This window comes from Palaemon carinicauda, chromosome 17 (assembly GCF_036898095.1).
Source record: "Palaemon carinicauda isolate YSFRI2023 chromosome 17, ASM3689809v2, whole genome shotgun sequence".
NCBI classification, from domain to species: Eukaryota; Metazoa; Arthropoda; class Malacostraca; order Decapoda; family Palaemonidae; genus Palaemon; species Palaemon carinicauda.
The window spans coordinates 102509831-102534918 of NC_090741.1; the positions used below are offsets into that span (position 1 = coordinate 102509831).

The window sequence follows — 25088 nt, forward strand, 5'->3', positions numbered from 1 at the left end:
CTGTAAAGCTTCTGGGTCTCGAATATCTCATCGAGAACCATATCCTTCCCTTCCTGGATGGTGGAACCAGGAGTGGATAGCCTGTTGATGGCCCTCATATAGGGAAGTACCTGCCAAGAGGTATGTCTTGACTAGCGTCTCTCCTGTTCTGAATGATAGTTTGTACTAGCCGCCTTTGGAAGATTCTCATCCTCTGAGTCTAAGGGGTCATCCACCTCCAGAGCCTGGGGTAGGTCAGGGTCATCAACGGAAGCACTGGGTGTTCTTAGGTTTCGTCTTTGTGTCCTTTGATTCTCTACACATAAGACATTCCTCAGCAGCGGTCTTAGGAGGGGGAACCTACGAGGTCTTCGAGGCACTAGACAAAGCCTTGGCAGCAGGAGCTGAAGACTCTTCCTCCAGAGTAGGTACAGAAACTGGACGTTGGTCTGGAGGCACTACCTTAATTTCTTTAGGGTTGAAGGGATAAATTACAATCTCCCTGGGTGAGCCTATGTCCCTACTCGTCTTAGGATGGATATCAGCGTGAGGTGATGTTACGCCTCTCATCCTTCTCTTCTGCTTTTTAGTGATGAACTCCTTTACCTTCACTGGGAGTTTAGCTGGACGCCTGTTAAAGGAATGGTCACTATCATCTTCAGGTCCGGTCCAAGGTCGTTTGGAAGGTCTGGTTGAGGGGTTACGTGCTGATAGACTGCATGTACGCCTACCTCTACCTCTAGACGAGGAATGTCTAGACATTGATCTTGAACAAGGTGTGTCTAGTTCTCATTCAATAATAGTGTGAACGCCGCGAATGTGAGCGTTTGCCTCGCGATCGAGAACATGAACAGTACCCTCGCAAGCGTGAACGCCGCCTTCGTGAATGGGAGCGTCATCACGCGAGCGCCGTTTTTGTGATATAGATCTAGAAAAAGAGCGTCTGAACCTACTGTAGGTCTAGACTTTGCTCGTGTTCGTGTAGAATGCAATCGCAAGACTCATCCTCGTAAAGAGGAATGCCTCCAAGGAGAGCGTTGAGGGCTGCGTTCTCGTGAGCGCGAGCCTTTTGAGGATGAGCGCCTTTCAGAAGAAGAGCACTCGGATTGTGATGACCTACAATTCTTAAGATTTTCCGATTGTCGCGAATGGCGATTAGAGGAAGAGAGTCCAGAAGGATGAGGCGATGGTGATGCTCATGCTTTCGCGCTGCTGATGGTAGGAGTGCTGGTCCCCGGAAGATTCCCACACCTGCGGCATCCCACACCTGCGGCATCCTGTGAGGAGAAACAAAGCTATGGTTAGGGGAAGACGAGGTCCCAGGATGGAGACAGGTTTCATCGTCAGCAGGGGGCTGTTGGAGAGGCAAACGCAATCGATTACCTCTTCCACACGTGGAAGGGCCAGTATAAGGCGACAGATGGACCTCGCACAACTTCAAAGCAAGCGTGAGATGTCGACGGCTCTGGAGAAGGGTCCTTCCTGGTACCACGCTGAAGTAGACACAGCAGCTCCTTGGAAGGGGGTCCCAAAATCCCTAAGGACGAGCACACCTGCAGCAAAACTGATAAGAGAGAATGGCTCGCCAGCGGCTGGAGAAGTTTCTCCTCAAGGTGAAGCAACAACCCCCTAGTACCCTGGGGTTGCCAAGGAGTTAATCAATTTGCGCTCCAATTCAATCGTCCCTCGTAAGAGCGAAAGCGAGGAGCTTTAGAGAGAGATTTGGGGGTGCAATGGAAGAACACGCCCTGCTCGCCCCAGAGGGAGAACGGTCATGCTTAGTCGTCTTCTTCCGACGCCGCCCAAATTTCTCTCATTGGGAGGCAGACCACTCCCTACACTCTACGCAGGGCAAACCCTGCTCACATCGATGCCCTCGACAAGACACAAAGAGTGCGAGCTGGTCTCCAATGACGACATGAAGGTCCCACACGCGGCACCCTAGCGCCCTGGACAGGTTTGCATGATGAAGGCAATCGCAAGAGAAGACACGCACACCTGAAAAGGAAAAGCAAAATTGAAAAGGTCCAATGACAGTCAGGAGGAGAGCGGTCACGTCCGATCTCTACTGAGCCAAAAGAAAAAGTAACGTGCCCCCGCCACCCACAGCCTACCCGCTCAAGCGGTTAGGCAGGGTTGCCACCTCGCAATTAACGTCTAATGGCTACCTCCAGCTGGCACTGAAAAGTAATCCTCATAAATAACGGAAGGTTTGTTAGTATGAGAACAAGTATAAATTTAAAAATAAGGCACAAACTATGATGACATAGGCTTATCTTAAATATTGAGGATGCCATTATCACCTGACTTTGACTGTTTCCAGGTGGTGGTACCATTAATACTCTTGATAAAATTATAGTGATTTGTATTCTCATGACAAATATTTAAATAAATATCAACAATCATTTAAAAATTGTCAGCTGGGTGAGACAAATTTCATAAAATATAAATGTGACTATATAATTTTTTATACGCATACTTTCATCCTGTCTATTTATCGTAACTGTTTGTTACAAGAAATCTGCAAAACACATTCAAGAAAATTATTCTTGTTTGAGTTGACCAAATACTGCAGAAGGAACTTCTCGTTGCTGTGGAATATCTGCAATACAAAGAGCATATTGTTTAGCGTCAAATTTGAGTTTGTACTATTAGCATCTATGGGGTAATATTAAAAATGTTAATATAAAGTCTTATTGAAAAAGTCTTTTTCTGTACATAACCTATAGAATTCTTTTAATGTATTTATTTACAAAGAATGAAATATACTGTATTAATGCAAGTAGAATATCAACTGGATCTCAGATGAGACCAGCTAATAGTCATTTACCAAATTATTAATGAACCTTTATGATGATGATATCAATTTTTTCAAGTATTTTCTATATTTCATAACTAATCAAACCAGAGTCCTTTACTTAAAAAGACCTGAAACATAGCAGTTAAAATTATTACAAGTTGTAAATGACCGGCAGGTAGCTATCTGTTGGCAGCGGGGAAACTACCACTCCACCCATCCAGCGCATTGACAAACCACTTGGTTGGCAGATGGGATTTTTGCGGGAGGTTATTGTTTGGCGGGGGGGGGGGGGGGGGGGGGTGTTGAGTAAAGAACATGGTTTGTATAAGTTAGTTAGGAAAAATACAATCTTTTTCAAATTTGTAATTCGTTTCTACACGAATAAAAACCATCGTCTTCTACTTAGAAGAATCATCCTTAGACGGTAGGATGTTCCCATTCTACCAGCGGGTTCTACGGCCTTGGCTCTTTTAAAGGGTGTTCTCGAGATGGAATTCTCTGTGTCATAGACCTGGCAATAGAAATGGGTTTGCTGATGCTGTAACTTGTAAGCCATTTTAAGATTAGAGGTTTACCTGGTTACATAAAACTCCCCAACTTAAGGAGTGTGGGGAAAAGACATGCTGAGTGAGCTTACCTAAGATTGAGTTCGGCTGGCAAGGAAGTTATACTCTAAGAGAGGGGAAGATTGAAAGGAAAAGAAAAGGCCAGTCATTTTTTACTTGCATACCAGTCTTGCTCTTAACCTAGTTCCTCAATCTGCAGTTACTGGTCCTGTAAGAAGAGCTGAGGCAGCTATACTACCTACTGAGCTGCTACAAGGAGAACAGTTAGAGGAACCTATGGGTCACACCCCGCAGGTAGTGAGCACAGAACATTATCTGATGCTTACAAACACATACCTGAAGAACCTACATCCCAGAGAAATTCACACTAAAAGCTACAGAGGTACTAATACCTCTTCGTTGTACAGTGTGAGCTTTCACACTTTCCTACTGAGAAAGTGGAAGCGAGTGTTTGAGGGATACCCTCTCTCATCAAGAATGTGATCATGTTCTTGGATAATAACCTCTCTCAGCAAGAATACAATCATGTTCTTGGATATGTTCTTTGTTTATCTTCCTGTACTCACGAAATGTTGCAGGCGATGTCTAATGGATCCCATCCACCTAAGATAGCACCTCAGTGCTCTCACAAGACACAACAGCTGATCAGGATTATCAATTACACCCCTCAAGTCTCATAACCTGAAATTGATACAAACCTGGAATCAGGCAATGACAGGTTTTGTGTTTTAACTATGAAGTTAGGGACAATGGAGAGCAAGACCTGCCTCCATTTCCCTTGAATGGGAGACCATGAAGCTCACTGACTCGTTTAATCGAAGCTATAGCGAGTAAGAAATTTTTTCAGGGTAAGGTCCCTGTCAAAGAGTTGCCTCAACAGTTAGGGTTCCCTCTTCAAGGAACTTAGAACCTTAATAATGTTCCATGATAGTAGATTCACTAAAACTGAATGACAGGGGTGCTCAAGACTGTATGAGCATGGAAATTTCCTTTGAAGAAGAAATGTCTACTCCCTTTAGTCTGAAGACTTGGCTCAAGGCTGAGCATAGCCTTTTACCGCTGAACCAGAGCATAGTTCTGCCCATAAAAAAATCAGCGTTTAAACGGAACAGAGGCTCTGAGAGGAGAGCCACCCCTTCTATAACACCAACCATAAAAGATAGCCTACTTGGCTTGGTAGACTGCTGCCGAAAATCTTTGGAGGTATTCAGACATCTGCTGTACAGTCTCTCATGGAAAAAGCCTTTCTCTGAGAGATGCTTGATAACCTCCCTTCATGAAGTTAAAGGAATCTTGCTACACCAAGGAAGATCCTTGTGTGTGACTGGCATAGCAGGTCGGGGAGAAGAAGCAATTCTCTTGGGTTTCTGGTAGGGCGTGGTACAAGACTCTTCATTAGGTTTGAGTTGCTCAAACTCGATTAAACTCTTCATAAATGGTGAAACAGCAGAAAAGCATATGTCTAGGATGTTCTTTGGATGCTGGAATGCATCCTCAAACACTGCTTTAGGGTCTGGAACTGGAGAACACTAAATCTGGAGCTTGGGGTTCAGGGAGGTCATGAACAGATCCACTGTTGGAGAACCCCACAAATTCAAGATCTCTGTTGGAGAACCCCACAAATTCAAGATCTCTGTTGGAGAACCCCACAAATTCAAGATCTCTGTTGGAGAACCCCACAAATTCAAGATCTCTGTTGCTATCCGGGGCCCATTAAGACTATTCTGGCCCAGCTATCTGAGTATTCCTCCTCCATGTGTTTGCTACTTGCTACTACATTCCTTATGCCTGGGGTGAAAAGAGCTGACAGGGTAATCAAGTTGAACTCTGCCCACTCGAAAGTCCTTACTGCTATCTGACACAGTTGCAGACATAGAACCTCTTTTCTTATTTATGTGAAAGTCCTTACTGCTATCTGACAGTTGCAGACATAGTACCTCCTTTCTTATTAATGTAGGACACCACAGTGGTGGTGGTGTTGTTGCTAATTTCTCTCTGCATCACTGCATCATCTTAGTTGTGTATATTTGGCAAAACTGATCAACTTTTGTAACAATTATCTATTACACTTGTTACCCAGGACCATTAACGGTTTTATCAGCCATAGCTTCATCATGACCATTTTTCAGCATTTTTCTTTTCAGCTTCCTTTAAAGCCACCATGTTCTACTATGCTTAAAATTAAGTCCTCTCCTCTATTGTTGAAAAGTGTAAGCACAGTGTTTAAGTTATAGTTATTTTTTTTCCAGGCAATGATCCCTTACCAGTGGAATATACAGTACTTGACAGAAAAAAAATTTACCCCAAAAAGACAATAAACTGTGTGATCAAAATGAACCATTGGACAAAATATACTTTGATAAAAAGTATTTTTTTTTTTATATTAAAATCAATCATTTCAATACTTATCTAATATTTAATTACTACAAGCTTTTTAAACACACCATTGGCAACAAGATGGATAAAAATTAGTCGTTGGAATTTTTTTTTTTTTTTTTTAAACCACAGTGAGAATAACTTTCGAAGATCTATATTGGCAACTAATAGGAATAATTCTAAAAAAATTCAAATCCTTTATGCAAGGATTTCTATTTGCAAGCCAGAAAGGGTTATTCAAATAAAATGATATTTTCATTATAAAATAAATTTTTGAATATACTTACCCGGTGAATATATAAATAGCTGACGTCTCCGACGGCCCGACAGATTCCAAAAACTCGCGAGTGATCGCCATGAAGGTTGCGGGTGTGCCCACCAGCGCCGACTATCGGCCAGATACCGCATATACTTCTCAACCACTCCAGTTCTTCTCAGTCCGCTGGGTCTCTATCGGGGAGGAAGGGAGGGCCTTTAATATTATATATTCACCGGGTAAGTATATTCAAAAATTTATTTTATAATGAAAATATCATTTTTAAATATTAAACTTAGCCGGTGAATATATAAATAGCTGATTTACACCCATGGTGGTGGGTAGAGACCAGTATTAATACAATAAAGGCGTATATGCTCAAGAGTTTTTTGACAACTTAAGTATAGGTACCTGGTACGGAAGCTGACTCTGATGATTATTCTGCCTCATTAGCTCGCTTTCCTCACGAAGCCCAGCCATCCTCTCAGGATGCTGAAAGACTCCCAGGAACTGTTATATCCAGGGCAAACACCCCTATAACAGGACCTCATCAATACCCTTAATCTGGGCGCTCTCAAGAAACAACATTTGACCACCCGCCAAACCAAAAAGATTGCGAAAGACTTCCTAGTCTTCCGTACAACCCAAGACAAGATTAAAAAACATTTCAAGAGAAGATTAAAAGGATATTGGGATTAAGGGAATGTAGTGGTAGAACCCTCACCCACTACTGCACTCACTGCAACGAATGGACCCAGTGTGTAGCAGTCCTCAAAAAGAGTCTGGACGTCTTTTAAGAAAAATGAAGCGAACACTGACTTGCTCCTCCAAAAGGTCGCGTCCATAATACTTCGTAGAGATCTGTTTTGCTTAAAAGCCACCGAAGTCGCTATTGCTCTCACTTCATGAGCCTTGACCTTAAGCAAACTACAATCTTTCTCATTTAAATGAGAATGTGCCTCCCGGATTAAAAGTCTAACAAAGTACGATAACGCATTTTTAGACATGGGCAATGAGGGCTTCTTAACAGAGCACCATAAAGCCTCAGAACAGCCTCGTATTGGTTTAGTTCTAGCCAAGTAAAACTTAAGAGCTCTAACGGGGCACAGCACTCTTTCAACTTCATTACCTACTATTTCTGACAGACTAGGTATTTCAAAAGATTTAGGCCAAGGACGAGACGGCATTTCGTTCTTGGCCAAAAAACCAAGTTGAAGAGAACATATAGCTTTATTCGTTGAGAAGCCGATGTTCTTACTAAAAGCATGGATCTCACTGACCCTTTTAGCCGAAGCCAAGCTCACCAAAAAAAGTGTCTTGAGGGTAAGATCCTTCAGGGAGGCTGAATTTAACAGCTCAAACCTGTCTGACATTAGGAACTGTAGGACCACGTCTAAGTTCCAAGCAGGAGTTGACATACGACGCTCCTTAGAGGTCTCGAAAGACTTAAGGAGGTCTTGGAGATCTTTGTTATTTGAAAGATCCAAGCCTCTATGTCTGAAAACAGACGCCAACATGCTTCTGTAGCCTTTAATGGTGGGAGCAGAGAGGGAGCGAATATTTCTCAGATGCAGGAGAAAATCCGCAATCTGCGCTACAGAGGTAGTGGATGAGGAAATAGAGGAGGACTTGCACCACTCTCTAAATACCTCCCACTTCGACTGGTAGACCTTGATAGTAGATGATCTCCTAGCCCTCACGATCGCTCTGGCTGCCTCCTTTGAAAATCCTCGAGCTCTTGAGAGTCTATCGATAGTCTGAAGGCAGTCAGACGAAGCGCGGGGAGGCTTTGATGAAGTCTCCTTACGTGAGGCTGCCGTAAGAGATCCATCCGTAAAGGCAGACTCCTTGGGACGTCTACCAGCCATAGAAGTACCTCTGTGAACCACTCTCTCGCGGGCCAGAGGGGAGCAACCAACGTCAACCTTGTCCCTTCGTGAGAGGCGAACTTCTGCAACACCTTGTTGAGGATCTTGAACGGCGGAAATGCGTAAGCGTCCAGGTGAGACCAGTCCAACAGAAAGGCATCTATGTGGGCCGCCTCTGGATCTGGGACTGGAGAGCAATAAGTTGGAAGCCTTTTGGTCAGCGAGGTTGCAAAGAGGTCGATGGTGGGCTGACCCCAAGTCATCCAAAGACTCTTGCACACATCCTTGTGGAGGGTCCACTCTATAGGGATCACCTGACCTCTCCGACTGAGTCAGTCCGCCAAGACGTTCAATTTCCCTTGGACGAACCTCGTCAACAGTGAGATGCCTCGATCTTTTGACCAGATGAGGTCCCTTGCGATGACGAAAAGAGCGTGGGAGTGAGTGCCTCCTTGCTTGGAGATGTACGCCAAGGCCGTGGTATTGTCCGCATTCACTTCTACCACCTTGTTTCGAAAAAGACTCTCGAAACTCGTCAGTGCTAAATGAACAGCCAACAGCTCCTTGCAGTTGATGTGAAGGCTCCTCTGGTCTGCCGTCCAAAGACCCGAACATTCCAGACTGTCCAGAGTCGCTCCCCAACCCAAACCCGACGCGTCTGAAAATAACACATGGTTTGGGTTCTTGACTGCCAGGGACAGACCTTCTCGAAGACGTATATTGCTGTCCCACCAGCTCAGGCAAGTCTTGATTGGCTCGGAGATCGGGATCGAGACCGCCTCCAAAGTTTTGTCCTTGTTCCAGTGGGAGTCTAAATGGAACTGGAGAGGGCGAAGGTGAAGTCTCCCTAGGGAGATAAACTGTTCCAGGGATGACAGCGTCCCTAGGAGGCTCATCCAACTTCTCACAGAGCAATGGTCTTTCTCTAGCATGAGACTGACTTTGAGCAAGGCTTGCTCTATCCTGTTGGTAGATGGAAAAGCCCGAAAAGCTAGACTCTGTATCTCCATCCCCAAATAGAATCGTTTGGGAGGGAGTCAGCTGAGACTTATCTATGTTCACCAATAGGCCCAACTCCTTTGCAAGATCCAACGTCCACTGAAGGTCCTGCAGACAGCGATGACGGGACGACGCTCTGAGCAACCAGTCGTCCAGGTACAGGGAGGCTCGAATCCCCGACAAATGTAGGAATTTTCTCATGAGCCTCGTAAAAACAAGAGGAGCAGGGCTGAGGCCGAAGCACAGTGCTCGGAATTGGTACACCACATTCCTGTATACAAACCTCAGATACGGCTGAGAATCTGGGTGTATAAGAATGTGGAAGTACGGATCCTGCAAGTCGAGAGACCATCCAGTCTCCCTCTCTGACTGCTGCCAGAACGGATTTGGTGGTCTCCATCGTAAATTTTGTTTTAACAACAAACACGTTGAGGGCACTGACATCCAGCACCGGCCTCCAACCTCCTGTATGCTTTGGAACTAGGAAGAGACGGTTGTAAAACCCCGGTGATTGAAGGTCCGAGACTTTCACCACCGCCCCCTTCTCTAGCAACTGCGACACCTGCAGATGTAATGCCTGTCTCTTTGACTCCTCTCGATACCTGGGAGAGAGGTCTATAGGGACTTTTACTACAGGAGGTCTCCGTACAAAAGGTATTTTGTACCCCTCCTTTAGCAACAAAACAGACTCCCGGTCTGCACCCCTCTTCTCCCAGGCCTGCCAGAAGTTGGTTAATCTGGCCCCTACCGCTGTCTGAGGACATGAGCAGTCAGACTCTGCCACGGGAGGGCTTACATCCTCTCCTCTTACCTCTCTTACTATCGGCACGAGAGCCTCCCTTACTGGGAGCTCTGCCACGAAAGGGCGGGATAAATCTCGTCGCTGGAGTATCGAACTTAGGTCTAACGACATAAGAGGACGAAGGAGCAGCCTTACGCGCAGACGTGGCCATCAAGTCATGGGTATCCTTCTGCACCAGAGACGCTGCGATATCCTTAATCAACTGCTGTGGGAACAGGGCAGAAGACAACGGTGCAGAGTAGCTCTGACCTTTGACAAGAAGTTACACCTGCAGACAGGAATGAACAAAGAGTCTCCCTCTTCTTAAGGACTTCTGCCGTAAAAGTAGCAGCGAGTTCATTAGAGCCATCACTGATAGCTTTGTCCATGCAGGACATAATTTGCACAGAGACATCACGGTCAGCCGAAGAGATCTTCCTGCTCAAGGCTCCCAGCGACCAATCCAAGAAGTTGAAAACTTCAAAGGCCCGATAAACTCCTTTGAGGAGATGATCTAGGTCAGAAGAGGACCAGCAAACTTTCGAGCGTCTCATGGCCAGACGACGGGGAGAGTCTACGAGGCTTGAGAAGTCTCCCTGGGCAGAGGCAGGTACTCCCAAGCCGAGAACTTCTCCTATGTCATACCAGACGCTCGCGGGAGAAGCCAGTTTAAAAGGGGGAAAAGCAAAAGCTGACTTCCCCAAACTCCTCCTGGTCATCAACCAGTCACCTAGTAAACGCAAAGCTCTCTTAGAAGAGCGAGAGAGCACTAGCTTAGTGAACGACGGCGTCGAAGCAGCTAGGCCCAGTGTGAACTCTGATGGGGGCGAACGAGGAGCAGCAGTCACAAAATGATCAGGAAAAAGTTCCTTAAAAATAAGCATGATCTTTTTAAAATCAAGAGAGGGCTGAGCAACTTTAGGCTCCTCTCCATCCGAAAAAGTTCCCAAAGGCATATCAGTTGGAAGGGGATCAACGACTTCCTCATCTGACGGAACTACGTCCGACAACTGCCGAGTCTCGTGATACGGAGAGACATGCCGAGGAGGCAACGCTTGACAGGCTATGTCAACAAGCGACGGAGCAGCAGCAACAGCTGAGGAAACGACGTCAAGCCGCGGCTGTAAAGACTGAAAGTCTTGTGACTGACAAACAACAACAGCCTGAGTTGATTGTCGTTCAACATCACGTCGAGACTGCATTGACTGTAGGGTCTGAGCAGGCAAAACAACTTCCGACTGGGGCGACAGACGCTCAACGTCACGTCGAGGCAACGGAGTCGGTCGACGAACGTCAGTGCGGGGCTGCGGTGACAGCTGCTGAACGTCAAGTTGGAGACTGCGGCAAAGGGGGTTCCACGTCACGTGACTGACGTGAATGACGAGGAACACGACTAGCATCGCGTTTCAAAGCACTAGAAACGTTAGCACTAACATCATACGGACGAGAAAACACTCGTTTAGGTGGCTGAAGGCCAGAGTCACGCTCATCGCACTGGCGAACCGCAAGCAAAGGATCATCGTGAACCTGTTCATGCTTATAATCTTCCATAAGGGAGGAAAGCTTAGACTGCATGTCCCGCAGGACAACCCACTTCGGGTCAACAGGAGTCGGAACGGGCCGTGATGTCGGCAACGTCTGTGCATGCAAATCATCGCACCGAACGAGACCCTCGGACTCCGTGTCACGCTTTCGCTTAACAGGCGAACAGCCATCCGATGACTGAAAACGGTTAGAGCTGCCCCAATGGCTACAGCCAGGACGCTGGACCTGTCCTGAAGGGACTGACTTGCGCTTTAAGGGCCTAGAAACCTTGCGCCAAGGTTTCTTATGCGACAAGTCGTCGGAGGACGAGGAGAACTTAGTCTCACCCGTCTTGTGGTAAGGACGTTCTTGATGAGAAACGTCTGATACCAAAGAGGGAACATCTGTACGTCGGTTTACACCTCTCGCCCCCTTAAGTCCTACGACATTACTTCTCCCTGGTGCAGGGAAGCCTGAAAGAGGTCTCGGACTAGGGGAGCGACAAGCATGAACAGACGAACCTTCGGTCGCAACACTAAACACATTTTGCGCACTTATCACTTTACCACCTAGATTTTCTGCTTTACCACTTTGACACTTCAACAACTTAACATCGGACATAAGTTGGTTCCTGTCCGAGGCTAAGGATTCAACCTTTTCACCTAATGCTTGAATCACTAAAAACATATCGCGCATTGAAGGTTCATGAGTGCTAGCAGGGGGTTCAGGAACTACCACTACAGGGGAAGGATTAGGTTCCAGGGGCATGGGAGGAGGAAAATTCCAAAGATCTAGATGAGCTTCTCCTCACCCTATCTCTTTCGAGCTTATGAGTATACTTTTCATACTCTAGCCACTCGAATTCCGACAAGACCACGCACTCCTCACACCGATCTCCTAATTGGCAGGATTTACCCCGGCAATTAGAACAAGCAGTATGAGGGTCGATAGAGGCCTTGGGAAGACGTTTGTTACAATCTCTCGCACACTTGCGATATACAGGGGAAGGGTCAGCCATTATGAACAACCAGAGAAAATCCAAATTAAAGCCAAATTCATCAACAAGAAACACAAGCCAAAAAAGGGTTTCAAGAGTTTTATTGAAGAAACACACTAACACAGCGAAAGCCAATAAAACAACCAAAACAAAGTACTTCACCAATTCGGTAGAAAACTCGAGGTCTAGAGCGAGCGGAACTAATGTTGTCGGTGACACCGACAGAGAAGAACTGAAGTGGTTGAGAAGTATATGCGGTATCTGGCCGATAGTCGGCGCTGGTGGGCACACCCGCAACCTTCATGGCGATCGCTCGCGAGTTTTTGGAATCTGTCGGGCCGTCGGAGACATCAGCTATTTATATATTCACCGGCTAAGTTTAATATTTAAAAACTAAAGATACAATACCTATAAACACCAATGTACATCTTTACATTCCCCCAAAATCCAACAATATAAATAAGAAAAAATAAAGAAAGAACTTCCTTAAATTGGTATGACCCTTGCTGAGACAAGAGGACCTAGAGTATACAATAAAATCTATTTTTATAGCTCAAATGAAATGAAGCAATAAATTAGTAAAGATTCATCTGAATTATAATTTGCATCAATAATCATGGTCTTAAGCTAAAATGACATGGTTTATTTTTTATCAGGTTCAACAAATATAACATGTAATTCCTAGATTAAGAGTAAGAATGATTCCTAATTTCACATTAAAGATTTGTAACATTGTCATGCAAGTATATTTCTTTTAATACGGTTACCTGAATCCAAATGGTCATTCTAATCTCTTGAGGACCTTTACCCACAAATGAACTCAAAGCCAGTACAGGAAAGTGTCTAAGAAGGCTCTAGTTCTTATAATCATTCTTAGCCCTAAACTCCAGTAAGAGGGTAAAAAAATGCATCCCTAGTAAAGCCCCTTCACTCAGTTTTTGCCAGAAGTTTATATGGAGGACAAAACAAATATCTCTATTCCTAGATTCCAAGATATCAGTCTGGTTTTCATGGGTATTCTCGACAATAAAGAAGCAAATTACATTGTGAATAACTGACTGTTTGAGATTCACACAAGTATGTTGAAGCACATAAACAAACACACACCTGTAAACTGTTATGGCTAGAACTATAGTATCCTTAGCTTATCAGAGAAAACTAAAGAACTTGAAGATAGTCTGGAGATATTCATGGCCGAAATTACCTCTTAGATTTACATCTTTTGATGGCTGCATATTGGAGAAAATGGAAGAACCTAATGATATTGTGTCTGAAGAGATGTTTGTGGCCGAGATGCCTCTATAAAGTATGTAATCTACTTGAAATCATTGACCTTATTAAAAGAGCTAGTGGAACATGGAACATCTTTTTAGAAGCAATTATAGAAAACATAGATGGTCTAGAACACCCCTTTGCTCTAAGCAGATGAAGAGTCACACAAAGTAAGAGGGGTCTTGGTGCAGCAAATGAAAGAGGTTATTTGAGCTGATCTCTCTTGGAAGATACTAAAGATGTCTGGTTTCAGTTCCAGTTTTATCAGAATAGATGCATACCACCATCAGCCGGGCAAGCTCAACCACCCACTGTGGTGCCCAACCACAGCAGTGGCCTCCCCAGTAAACAGCTTAACCTTATGGTCTCGGTCTGCAATCGATCTGTTGTCATACAATTGCCAGGCGAACATGTTACCACTATACTAGCTAGTGGATTATCTGATAGAAGAGACCAAAGGTCTGGAGACCAGTCATTTGGGTAAAAAATAGGGTAATGAATGTTATCCCCAAGTTGTCTGACCACCTGAATGTGAAGACTCATTGTTTGAGCAAATAGTGGGGAAAATGTATTAGTTGAGATTCGACTAGTCCTTTTTCTTAATGTATACAGCCTATGCTAGAGGCTCCAGAACTACACATACATACATACATATACCAAGGCACTTCCCCCAATTTTGGGGGGTAGCCGACATCAACAAAGAAACAAAAACAAAAAGGGGACCTCTACTCTCTACGTTCCTCCCAGCCTAACAAGGGACTCAACCGAGTTCAGCTGGTACTGCTAGGGTGTCACATCCCACCTTCCCACATTATCCACCACAGATGAAGCTTCATAATGCTGAACCCCCTACTGCTGCTACCTCCGCGGTCATCTAAAGCATCGGAGGCAGCAGCAGGGCCTACCGCAACTGCGTCACAATCGCTCGCCATTCATTCCTATTTCTAGCACACTCTCTTGCCTCGCTCACATCTATCCTCCTATCACCCAGAGATTCCTTTATTCCATCCATCCACCCAAACCTTGGCCTTCCTCTCGTACTTCTCCCATCAACTCTTGCATTCATCACCTTTTTTAGCAGACAGCCATTTTCCATTCTCTCAACATGGCCAAACCACCTTACACATTCATATCCACTCTAGCTGCTAACTCATTTCTTACACCCGTTCTTACCCTCACCATTTCGTTCCTAACCCAATCTACTCGAGATACACCAGCCATACTCCTTAGACACTTCATCTCAAACACATTCAATTTCTGTCTCTCCATCACTTTCATTCCCCACAACTCCGATCCATACATCACAGTTGGTACAATCACTTTCTCATATAGAACTCTCTTTACATTCATACCCAACCCTCTATTTTTTACTACCCCTTAACTGCCCCCAACACTTTGCAGCCTTCATTCACTCTCTGACGTACATCTGCTTCCACTCCACCATTTGCTGCAACAACAGACCCCAAGTACTTAAACTGATCCACCTCCTCAAGTAACTCTCCATTCAACATGACATTCAACCTTGCACCACCTTCCCTTCTCGTACATCTCATAACCTTACTCTTACCCACATTAACTCTCAACTTCCTTCTCTCACACACTCTTCCAAATTCGGTCACTAATCGTCCAAGCTTCTCTTCTGTGTCTGCAACCAGTACAGTATCATCCGCAAACAAAAACTGATTTACCTCCCATTCATGATCATTCTCGTCTACCAGTTTTAATCCTCGTCCAAGCACTCGAGCATTCACCTCTCTCACCACTCCATCAACATACAAGTTAAACAACCACGGCGACATCACACATCCCTGTCTCAGCCCCACTCTCACCGGAAACCAATCACTCACTTCATTTCCTATCCTTACACATGCTTTACTACCTTTGTAGAAACTTTTCACTGCTTGCAACAACCTTCCACCAACTCCATATAACCTCATCACATTTCACATTGCTTCCCTATCAACCCTATCATACGCTTTCTCCAGATCCATAAACGCAACATAAACCTCCTTACCTTTTGCTAAATATTTCTCGCATATCTGCCTAACTGTAAAAATCTGATTTATACAACCCCTACCTCTTCTAAAACCACCCTGTATTTCTAAGATTGCATTCTCTGTTTTATCCTTGATCCTATTAATCATTACTCTACCATACACTTTTCCAACTACACTCAACAAACTAATACCTCTTGAATTACAACACTCATGCACCTCTCCCTTACCCTTATATAGTGGTACAATACATGCACAAACCCAATCTACTGGTACCATTGACAACACAAAATCACAAATTTTAAGTAATTTGTATTTTTCCTAACATACTTTCCGAGAAACACTTTGCTTAGGAGTCACTGGTGGCTCCTCTCTAACGACCAGAATTTTGCGTAGTTTACCCTACTATATCCAACGTGACCCGTTAGCGGAAGAGAACGTGACCTGGGGCAATGCCCGAGGTCAGCCATGTGGCGACGATCTCTACCTAGTCAGTATGTTTTATGTAAGGAACAATACTCTAGGACTGTAAGGCACTGCGGGGACGGTTGGGGGGGCCATACCTGGAAAGTGTTTCTCGGTAAGTATGTTAGGAAAAATACAAATTACTTAAAATTTGTGATTTGTTCCGACACAGACACTTACCTCGAAACACTTTGCTTAGGAGACTTACACCTTAGGAGGAGGGAGTGCCCGTAGCCCAAGACCCCAATGGACAGTAGGATAAACTACACAAAAAACTCATTAAGTGTGGTAACACTTACCCTTCTGCGATTTTCTTCCTTGTTCTTGTTCCATAATGGCGATTCTTGAGGCTTGTCTAATGAGCGACAGCTCTGAGGACAACTGATAGTACGAGAAAAAGGGGGAAAAGGTGACAACGAAAAATAAGCCTCCCCGTGTCTAGAACATTTGTGGTTCCCTATCGAGGCCGGGACTTAATTCGTCAATCCGAATGGAAGGCTGAGATGACCGGCCCGACCGAAAGCCCATCCTGGGGAGTTCCTCGTACCGTCCTTGAGATAATGATCAGTGAAATGTCGACCGGTTAGACCAAGTCCCTGCTCGAAGATCCTGAGCCACCGACATGTTCTTTACAGATGAAAGGACGGTGCCTAGAACCCTAACATCATGAGCCCTTGGTTCTCTTGCACTGAAAACCCCTCATTTTAGGGAGCTTGCCTAATTCCTTGTCTGACCCAAAAGGAAACTGTATTCTAGATGTTCTTTTTCGTTTGACCCCAGGAAACGACGAGGTTCTTGATAGACGGACGGGGCTTCGCCGTTCCTTTAAGACACTTCCTAATCACCCTGACGAGGCACAATTTCCAAACCTTCCTGGTTTACCTCATTTGGGATTGCTGGGATCGTAAAGCTCCCACACCTCGGAACCCAAACTGACGGATCCTGTGTCTTGGCGACGAAGGAGGAGACTAACTTAAGGGGTCTCTTCTTCCAACCTCTAGAAAACTCCTCCTCATACGAAAACCCTTGTAGCTTGCTCACCCACTTAGCTGAGGCTAACGCTAACAAGAAGAGCACTTTGAATGTGAGATTCCTGCCTACAATGTCTCTTAAGGGTTCGAAAGGTGGATTTAGGAGCATATCCAGAACCCTTGCCAGGTCCCAATTCGGGATTCTCGGGGCAGAAGGGGTCTGATTGCTCGAAAGTCTTGATGAGCATGGACACCTGTCTTGAAGAACCGAGAACTATGCCTCTCAGGAGAAAAACTTTACCAAGGGCAGTTCGCACTCTCTTAACCGCTAGGATTGTCACGGCCACTTTATCCCTGAGATGGACCAGGAAATCCTCCATAATGGGCATGGATACTTTTAATGGTTCTATCTTCTTGTCCTTGTCCACTTGACGTACATCGTCCACTTGGATTGGTAGATGGCCGTAGAGGATTTCCTCAGGTAAAGGGACATCCTCCTATCTGTCTTGCTTGAGTACCTTTGTCTTTTCAGGAGGAACTGGATAACCTCCAGGCGAGAAGACGAAGGGCTTGTGGGTTTCGTGAAACCCTTGAAAATATGGTCGTCTCCATAGATCTGGTATGTTGGGAAGAGTCCAGGGAGGGAGAGAGGCGAGACTCATTAGGTCTGCGAACCACTCTCTCTCCGACCAACAAAGGGGCTACCAAAGTCATTGTAAGGTTGGTTGCTGCCCCCATGTTGAGGACTCGACTTCTTAGGGAGAAGGGGGAGAAAGGCGTACACGTCTAGATCGTCCCATCTGAGTTGAGACACGTCCTCCAAAGCCGCCTTCGGGTCTGGGACAGGTGAACAGAATACGGAGAGTTGTTCGTCCTCCTTGTTGCAAACCGATCCATTACTGGGTACCCCCACATCTGAATGATGTCGCTTGCCACTCGCGGATGCAGGGAGCACTCCGATGCAACTATTTGTCCTGTTCTGCTGAGGCCGCCTGCTAGGACGTTCTTCTTCCCCAGAATGAAGTTTGCTGTAGGGTTGATTTTCTCTTTTCCTTCCCAATCCAGGATCTGAAGGGCCAGTCTACACAACTATTTTGATCTCGGCCCTCCCCCTGAAAGGGCAGACTCGAACTGGGAGAAGAAGGTGACTGCTGATGTCGCCCTTCCATCTGAGAAGCCCTGGCAAAGGATGTCCAGGGTTTCCCCTGTCTTGTAAGTCCCGTTTGGTCCACTTTCCCTCGAGTGGTAATTACTTTGTGGCCTCAGGAAGGGAAAGTGAGGACTCCTTCTGGGCGGTGTAGGCTAGAACTTGTTCAAGCCGGAGGTCCCCGTCTCCAACTCCTGTAGGACGGGTTCCACCAGGTTATGTAGCCTTTAATCAAGTCGAATACCCTCCTATACGCGGAGTCCTCCATCGCCGACGTCGTCTCACCAACCACTTCTTCCATCCTGCGCTGGGGAGAGTCATGGTCCCGGGCCCTTCGTATCTTCTTAACGTATGCAACCAAGGTTGCCTAGTCCGACATCAGGGCCACTGAATTCCCTTCCAAGTCTTCCGTGAAATAATTGCAGGTTCCCTGGACTGCTCTCATCTCTAGGACATCGCTTTGCAGGGACTTCTCCCTTTCTGTCCAAGTCCCATTCCCTGTCTTTTCCCCGGAGGTGCGTTCCCCCTCCTTCTTTCTACCCGTCCGTAAACTGGCGGATTCTGGAGGTTGGGAGGACAGGGGCATTCCTTTTAGAGTGCGTGACCGATCCTGCCACCATTCTACGGCTTGTCTGGTTTCTTGCCGGACTGGCACCACTTGTCTGGGGAACTTCTCTGGTTCTAACTCTCCTTTAAGTTCCATTGAACCCTCCTTGGGATCTGTCTCCCATGCGGGACTAGCCTCTCTAAGGACACCAGATGTCCTACCAACCTCTGCCCCTTCTTCATTCTTCTGGGATGTCCTCGAAGGAAGGGAAGGAGAACTTTGTCCAGGTTGTTCAGACTGCCTATGGATGGAAAAGGTCTTGACCTGTGACAAATCCAGGGTTATTCCCAATGTAAGTCATTCTGTTGGTTTGGGTCAACTGAGATTTAGCCGGTCTTCCGGGGCACCTTGCCCTACCCCTACTAGGACTCCTTCTCACTAGTCCCAAGTGGAAGGCCTACTAAGGCCTAATACTTGCCCTGTGCTCTTGGGCCCTGTAGCAGTTTGGCTGAACTGTGACCTTTGGAGGTGTCCTTATTCGGGTGAACACCTTATCAATGGCTATGCCCAACTTTACGTCCCTCTCCTCGGAAGGAGCCAAAGATGAATTCTTCTAGACAGGTTCCTCCATAACCCTGTTAAGGCGAGTTCGCCAGTCAATTACTTCTTGAGGTATTGGCTGCTCAATTTGTGTCCCCTTATAAAGGAGATCACCCTCCAAGATTCGTGATGGGGTGTAGATTCAACACGGGCACCTCCGCTCCGACGGGACCTGCGGCTAAGACCTTCCGGAGAGATGGGCACCTTTGTCACTTAACGAGCCTTTGATAAAGGCACAGGCTCCTCCGTGGAGGGGTGCCACGGAGGGATCAGAGCACGTGTAGAGTCAGCACGGGCCCTCCCCGCTCTGAAAGAGTCTCGCGGTTAAGCCCTTCCAGGTGAGAAGGGTGCCTCCGTCATTTTGAGCCTTCGAGGTGGTGACGGGCCCCTCCGTGAAGGTGTCAGAAGACTCCTTCCTCGGCCTGACTCATCGAGGCGGCCCCGGGAGAGCCTCCAACCGAGCTCGTGATTGTAGACAGGACTTTGATCTGACACTGGACGGGCATTGCCATGTCATCCAGAACCTCCGTCCTCTAGACGGAGTCCTCCGTTATGACGGGCATGGTCATGGTGGAGAGGGCCTCCGTCCTGTAGGCGAGGCCCCCGTTATGACGGGCATCTCCATGGTGATGAGGGCCTCCGTCCTAAAGGGGGAGTCCTCCACTAGGATGGGTCTTGCCGTGCGACAAGGACCTCCACCCTGTAAGCAGATTACCCCGTTGGCATGCCCTCATTGCCGTAGAGCAGGTACTCCGTCCGGGGTTGAAGAGCTATGGCGACGGGCGCCTCCGCCCTAGGTTGTGGACTGAGGATGGGCACTGCCGCAGAGGCGAGAGTTGGGTATAGCCGTCTATTTAGCGGTCTTACACCTATTCGACGGGAACCTTGACGGGACCCTCGGCTCATTCTACCCCCTTAGGCCGACGTTTCATACCTCCTCGAGGTCCTGGACGACGGGACGGGATCTTCCGTGAAATAGTCCGACTATCATCTTGATGGGGAGACCTGTCGAGGCTGCCCATCCTAGGAGACGGCTCCCTCCACTGAGCGGATGGAGTGGCTCTAGGACGGGACTAGGTCTACAAGACGAGGTCCTCCGCTCCTCGGCTGTCTCCCTGTCGAGGCTCTTGGAGGCCCTTCTAGGAGGACTGTCTCCTGCTCTCTTAGGTATCAAGCCTGAGGTCCTAGTTAGGTCCCTCAGCTTGTTGTCTGGGAACGAGACCCATTATCCTCGAGGCCCTGGACGACAGGACGGGTTCCTCCGTGAAATAGATCGACGGGGGGGCCCGGCCCCGTCTACCATCTCGATGGGGAGACACGTCTAGGCTGCCCATCCTAGTAGTCGGCTCCCTCCACTGCGCGGATGGAGTGGTTCTAGGAAGGGACTTAGGCCTACAAGAAGAGGTCCTCCGCCCACCGGCTGACTCTCTGGCGGGGTTCTTGGCTTGTATGGAGGGGAACGGGGACTTCCCGTCCCGAGATCCTGTGGGAGACCGCAAGGGGAGTTCCTCCACACAGACTGATCCCCATTCTCCTGGAGGACCTGGACGACGGGACGGGCTCCTCCGTGAAACAGATCGACGGGGGTGCCCGTCCCTGTCTATCATCTCGATGGGGAGACCCGTCTAGGCTGCCTCCGCTGAGCGGATGGAGTGGCTCTAGGAAGGGACTTAGGCCTACAAGACGAGGTCCTCCGCCCACCGGCTGACTCTCTGGCGAGGTTCTTGGCTTGTATGGAGGGGAACGGGGACTTCCCGTTCCGAGATCTTGTGGGAGACCGCAAGGGGAGTTCCTCCACACAGACTGGTCCCCATTCTCCTCGAGAACCGGGACGGCTCCTCTGTGAAACAGATCGACGGGGGTGCCCGTCCCTGTCTATCATCCCGATGGGGAGACCCGTCTAGGCTGCCCATCCTAGAAGACGGCTCCCTCCACTGAGCGGATGGGTTGGCTCTAGGAAGGGACTTAGGCCTACAAGACGAGGTCCTCCGCCCATCAGCTGACTCTCTGGCGGGGCTCTTGGCTTGTATGGAGGGGAACGGGGACTTCCCGTCCCGAGATCTTGTGGGAGACCGCAAGGGGAGTTCCTCCACACAGACTGATCTCTCTTCCTCCTGTGTCGTCTCCGACGTTCCTCGCTTGAAGGGCCCGAAGGATCGAGCCCCGATGCGGATCCAGGGTGAAGGACTAGCATAGGACCTCCTCCATGTCCAGTGGGGACCTCAACGGCGTCCTCGGTACATCCCACGCCAGCGGATCCCTCCGCAGCTGAAGCGCCTGAGGCCTCTACCCATGAATCTGGTGATAAGAAAAAAAGGAACATTATTAGGCCACATGGGGTCCTCCGCCGAGACGCCGTCCCTACGAGAGGGACGTGTCCCTCGGACCCCCACACACTCACCTGTAGGCGCCTGATCTGCCCTGAACAAAGAAGGTTCCCCCTACAACATCTCTCCCTTGGGAAGGAGGCACCAACTTCTTACACTTCAAAGACTTACCTCGTCCCCTACTCTGGGTAGGGGAGAAGAATGCACTCAACCTGCCCCCTCTCCTGCCGACGTCGCAGGGGAAGACATGCTAGTTTCCCTCGGAGACCTCTTCGAATCCGTCTTCATCGCGCCGCATTTCCCCCATTGGACCTCGCGCCAACCGGCACATCCGGGACACGGGTCTGACGGCGAACTGGCTTTGACAAGAAAGCCCAACACGAATACCCGGCTCTAGGCCCAGGACAACGGCGATCGTACTCCAAAGCACACACAGAGATCGCTAGACCCAAGCATAAAGCAAGGCAAAGCACTAAAACGCCAAAAAAAGCACAAAGGAACGATCCTAAAAGAACACAGATAAGGCACTAATCACTCGTGAAGGAATCGATACCATGTAGTAACTACATAGTAACGCGCACAAAGGGGGTCGCACAGAGAATGAGGAGCGGTGTGTGTGAACACAACGCGACCAGAAAACATACTGACTAGGTAGAGATCGTCGCCACATGGCTGACCTCGGGCATTGCCCCAGGTCACGTTCTCTTCCGCTAACGGGTCACGTTGGATATAGTAGGGTAAACTACGCAAAATTCTGGTCGTTAGAGAGGAGCCACCAGTGACTCCTAAGCAAAGTGTTTCGAGGTAAGTGTCTGTGTCGGAACAAACACATATTAAACAATCTCACCAACCATTCAAGTACAGTCACACCCCCCTCCTTCAATATCTCAGCTCTCACACCATCCATACCAGATGCTTTTCTTACTCTCGTTTCATCTAGTGCTCTCCTCACTTCATCTATTGTAATCTCTCTCTCATTCTCATCTCCCATCACTGACACCTCAACACCTGCAACAGCAATTATATCTGCCTCCCTATTATCCTCAACATTCAGTAAACTTTCAAAATATTCTGCCCGTCTTTTCCTTGCCTCCTCTCCTTTTAACAACCTTCCATTTCCATCTTTCACTGTCTCTTCAATTCTTGAGCCAGCCTTCCTTACTCTCTTCACTTCTTTCCAAAGCAACTTCTTATTCACTTCATATGAATGACCCAATCCCTGACCCCACCTCAGGTCAGCTGCCCTCTTTGCCTCACGTACCTTGCGCTTTACTTCCACATTTTTCTCTTTATATTTTTCATACTTCTCTATACTATTACTCTGCAGCCATTCTTCAAAAGCCCTCTTTTTCTCTTCCACTTTTACCTTCACTCCTTCATTCCACCATTCACTGCCCTTCCTCATGCTGCCTCCAACAACCTTCTTTCCACACACATCACTTGCAATTCCAACAAAATTTTCTTTTACTAACTTCCACTCCTCCTCTAAATTGCCAGTTTCTCTTACTTTCACTTCGTCATATATCATTTTCAACCTTTCCTGATATTTACTTTTTACCCCCGGTTTTATTAGCTCTTCAACCCTCACTACCTCCCTTTTACATCCACCTACTCTATTCCCCCATTCTTTTGCTACAACTAATTTTCCTTCCACCAAAAAATGATCAGACATACCGTTAGCCATACCCCTAAACATGTGCACGTCTTTCAATCTTCCAAACATTCTTTTAGTTATCAACACATAATCCATTAATGCCCTTTCTACTACTCTTCCATTTGCCACTCTTACCCATGTATACTTATTTTTATCTTTCTTTTTGAAAAAGCTATTACTTATCGCCATCTCTTGCTCAACACACATATCTACCTGTCTCTCACCACTCTCATTTTCACCTGGTATGCCATAGTTCCCAATGACACCTTCTACCTCTCCAGCGCCCACTCTAGCATTTAAGTCATCCATGACAACTACATAATTCCTTCTACTCAGTCCTTCTACACACCTAGTTAATTCATTCCAGTACTCATTCCGCTCTTCTTCACCTTTCTCACTACCTGGCCCATACGCACTGACAAACGCCCAACATTCCCTACCCAACCTAACCCTTACCCACATTAACCTAGATGATATCTCCTTCCATTCCACTACTTTACCTGTCATCCATTCACTCAGCAATAAAGCCACACCCTCTCTCGCTCTTCCCCTTTCAATCCCAGACACTCTACCAGACATTTCACCATACATCACTTCACCCTTTCCTTTTATCTTCGTCTCACACAAGGCCAATACATCCATCCTTCTATTCCTAAACATACTTCCAATTTCACATCTTTTACTCTCTATCGTACTACATCCACGCACATTCAAACACCCCAAAACTAGAGTGCGGGGAGCAGTCACTCTCCCCCCAGCTCCATCTCTTTGTCGATGTCTCACAGGATGTAGATACAGGAGAGGAGGTTCCTAGCCCCCTCGTCCCGTCCCTTTCAGTCGCCTCTTACGACACGCAGGGATAACGTTGGCGCTATTCTTGTTTTTATGCCCCAGCGGCCACAGGATTGAAAAAATATGTCCAATTTTTATTCTAATATTAGGGCTTCCCCAAATTCTCCATAACTTTTGTTTTGTTCGAGTAAAGAGGTAAAGTTTTCTGCTACTAAGTTTTATGCTAGAGATCCACAAACCTGGCAGACGTTACCTAGGGTTGCTTCCCCAACCAAGAACTAGACACCTAAGAAAATATAGTAAGATCTGCTACTCCACATTTATAGAATAACTCCAGCTTTACGACCATCTTGGCAGTTCCACCGCAACAGACCTGGTTCACATCTGGGAAGGGTGGAATGAGGACCATCTTGAAAGATGATAACCAGTTTCAACTGTCAATCTTCTTAGGCTTTCAAACCCACAAATCGTTTACTGCAGAAACCTGGTGGAGTCGTGTCTTCAACCTTCTGAAGCTTTGAGACCTACAAATAGTTGACTGTAGAAACCCGATAGAGTTGTGGTACCTATGTCATTAACAAACTTTTGAGAATGTATCAACAGGCGGAAAGGCTAAGGCATCCAGAAGAAAATGGTAAGTTGGAATGTGTCCTGAATGATGGCAACGTTCCTGAAACTGGATACGCGTCTAATAGAAGATGTTCTAGATCAGGAGAGCAGTATACTGGAATTTCTGGATCAACCAGAGGAAAATTGGTCCTTCGATGGTGATTCCTGAAGAGCAAGAATCCGTTCTATCATGCATGAATGTGGGAACCCCTGTAGTACTACCCCATACCCCTGATGACTGAGCATGTCAGTTCCCTTGCTTTGAATGGACCTTTCTGACATCTCTATCACATTGTCAGATGATCCAATGCAAACCTGCTAGTCCAATTGCAAAGGGTCAACGTACCCCTTTGCTTGTAGGCATAAGTCACGACACTGTGGTTCTTAAATGCTACCCAGTCTCCAATCAAACTGTTAGGAAGCTTGCCAAGCTAAGAGCATTGCTTGGACTTCCTATAGGTTGATAAGCAGGCATTTTACTTTTTTTGAACCACATCCCTGAGGTGTTACGGTTTCTCAGGTGTGCCCCTCTTCCTTGAATACAGAAGGATCCCTGGTGATGGG

General features: G+C 47.0%; 1 protein-coding gene across 1 annotated transcript in view; it reads right to left on the reverse strand.

The window, feature by feature from the left end:
• Window positions 1–2327: 2327 nt before the first annotated feature.
• Window positions 2328–25088, reverse strand: part of LOC137656873 (pre-mRNA-splicing factor SYF1-like) — a 118289-nt gene continuing 95528 nt past the window's right edge. The window contains exon 13 of the mRNA XM_068391243.1: window positions 2328–2581. Within this exon, the coding sequence (XP_068247344.1) occupies window positions 2523–2581 (59 nt within the window). The 3' untranslated portion in view covers window positions 2328–2522. The remainder of the gene's footprint in view (window positions 2582–25088) is intronic.